A 1,145-nucleotide genomic window follows, 5' to 3' on the forward strand; every position below is an offset into this window, starting at 1 on the left:
GGTGGTAGGCGCCACGCTGGTGCCACTGCATGTCCCGGATACGCCTGACCGACTGGATCTGGGGGTGCTGAGCGCCGAAATCTGAGCTGTCCTTGTAGTCCCCCTTTTCAAACAGGTACTGGTAGCCCCGGTAGCCAGGGTACTGGTATCCCACCCACCTGCCAAAGCAAGTAGGGGGGTCACACACACACACATCAACCCAGCACAGCCGGCGTGGCACGGCACGGCCGGGGCTACCCAGCCCAAGGATGCTCCAGCATCTCCCGGTCTCCCCAGTCCAGGGATGCTCCAGCATCTCCCGTGTCTCCCCAGCCCAAGGATGCTCCAGCATCTTCGGGTCTCCCCAGTTCAGGGATGCTCCAGCATCTCCCGGTCTCCCCAGTCCAGGGATGCTCCAGCATCTCCCGTGTCTCCCCAGCCCAAGGATGCTCCAGCATCTTCGGGTCTCCCCAGTTCAGGGATGCTCCAGCATCTCCCGGTCTCCCCAGTCCAGGGATGCTCCAGCATCTCCCGTGTCTCCCCAGCCCAAGGATGCTCCAGCATCTTCGGGTCTCCCCAGTTCAGGGATGCTCCAGCATCTCCCGGTCTCCCCAGTCCAGGGATGCTCCAGCATCTCCCGTGTCTCCCCAGCCCAAGGATGCTCCAGCATCTTCGGGTCTCCCCAGTTCAGGGATGCTCCAGCATCTCCCGGTCTCCCCAGTCCAGGGATGCTCCAGCATCTCCCGTGTCTCCCCAGCCCAAGGATGCTCCAGCATCTTCGGGTCTCCCCAGTTCAGGGATGCTCCAGCATCTCCCGGTCTCCCCAGTCCAGGGATGCTCCAGCATCTCCCGAGTCTCCCCATCACCTCCGGTACTCACGTGCCACTCTGCACCCTCACGGATGAGACCTTCTCCTGGTAGCCGTGTGCGTGGAAGCTGGGCACATCGTCGTCTATGATTTCGATCTTCTTGCCGGTGAAGCTGGGGTTTTCGTACAGCACGATCTTGTGCTCCTGGCTGTCCTGCAGCCGGGAGAGCAGAGACGAGCGTCAGAGGCTGTCGGGCCCCGGCGCTGGGCAGGGGGGGCAGAGCCCGGGGCTATGGGGAAACCGAGGCCAGGGTCGGCACCTCGTGCCGCCTCTCCCACCGATGCCTGGGGGTGCTCC

General features: G+C 63.8%; 1 protein-coding gene across 1 annotated transcript; it reads right to left on the reverse strand.

Annotated features, from left to right (window-relative positions):
- Positions 1-4: 4 nt before the first annotated feature.
- CRYBB2 (crystallin, beta B2) lies at positions 5-1,030 on the reverse strand (the record flags this gene model as incomplete). Its single annotated transcript, XM_009074193.1, has 2 exons — positions 5-158; positions 859-1,030. Coding segments are annotated over 2 exons (326 nt in total), but the record flags the coding sequence as incomplete, so codon positions are not given.
- Positions 1,031-1,145: the final 115 nt, after the last annotated feature.

The sequence above is a fragment of the Acanthisitta chloris genome, unplaced genomic scaffold, assembly GCF_000695815.1.
Source record: "Acanthisitta chloris isolate BGI_N310 unplaced genomic scaffold, ASM69581v1 Scaffold42414, whole genome shotgun sequence".
Taxonomy (NCBI): Eukaryota; Metazoa; Chordata; class Aves; order Passeriformes; family Acanthisittidae; genus Acanthisitta; species Acanthisitta chloris.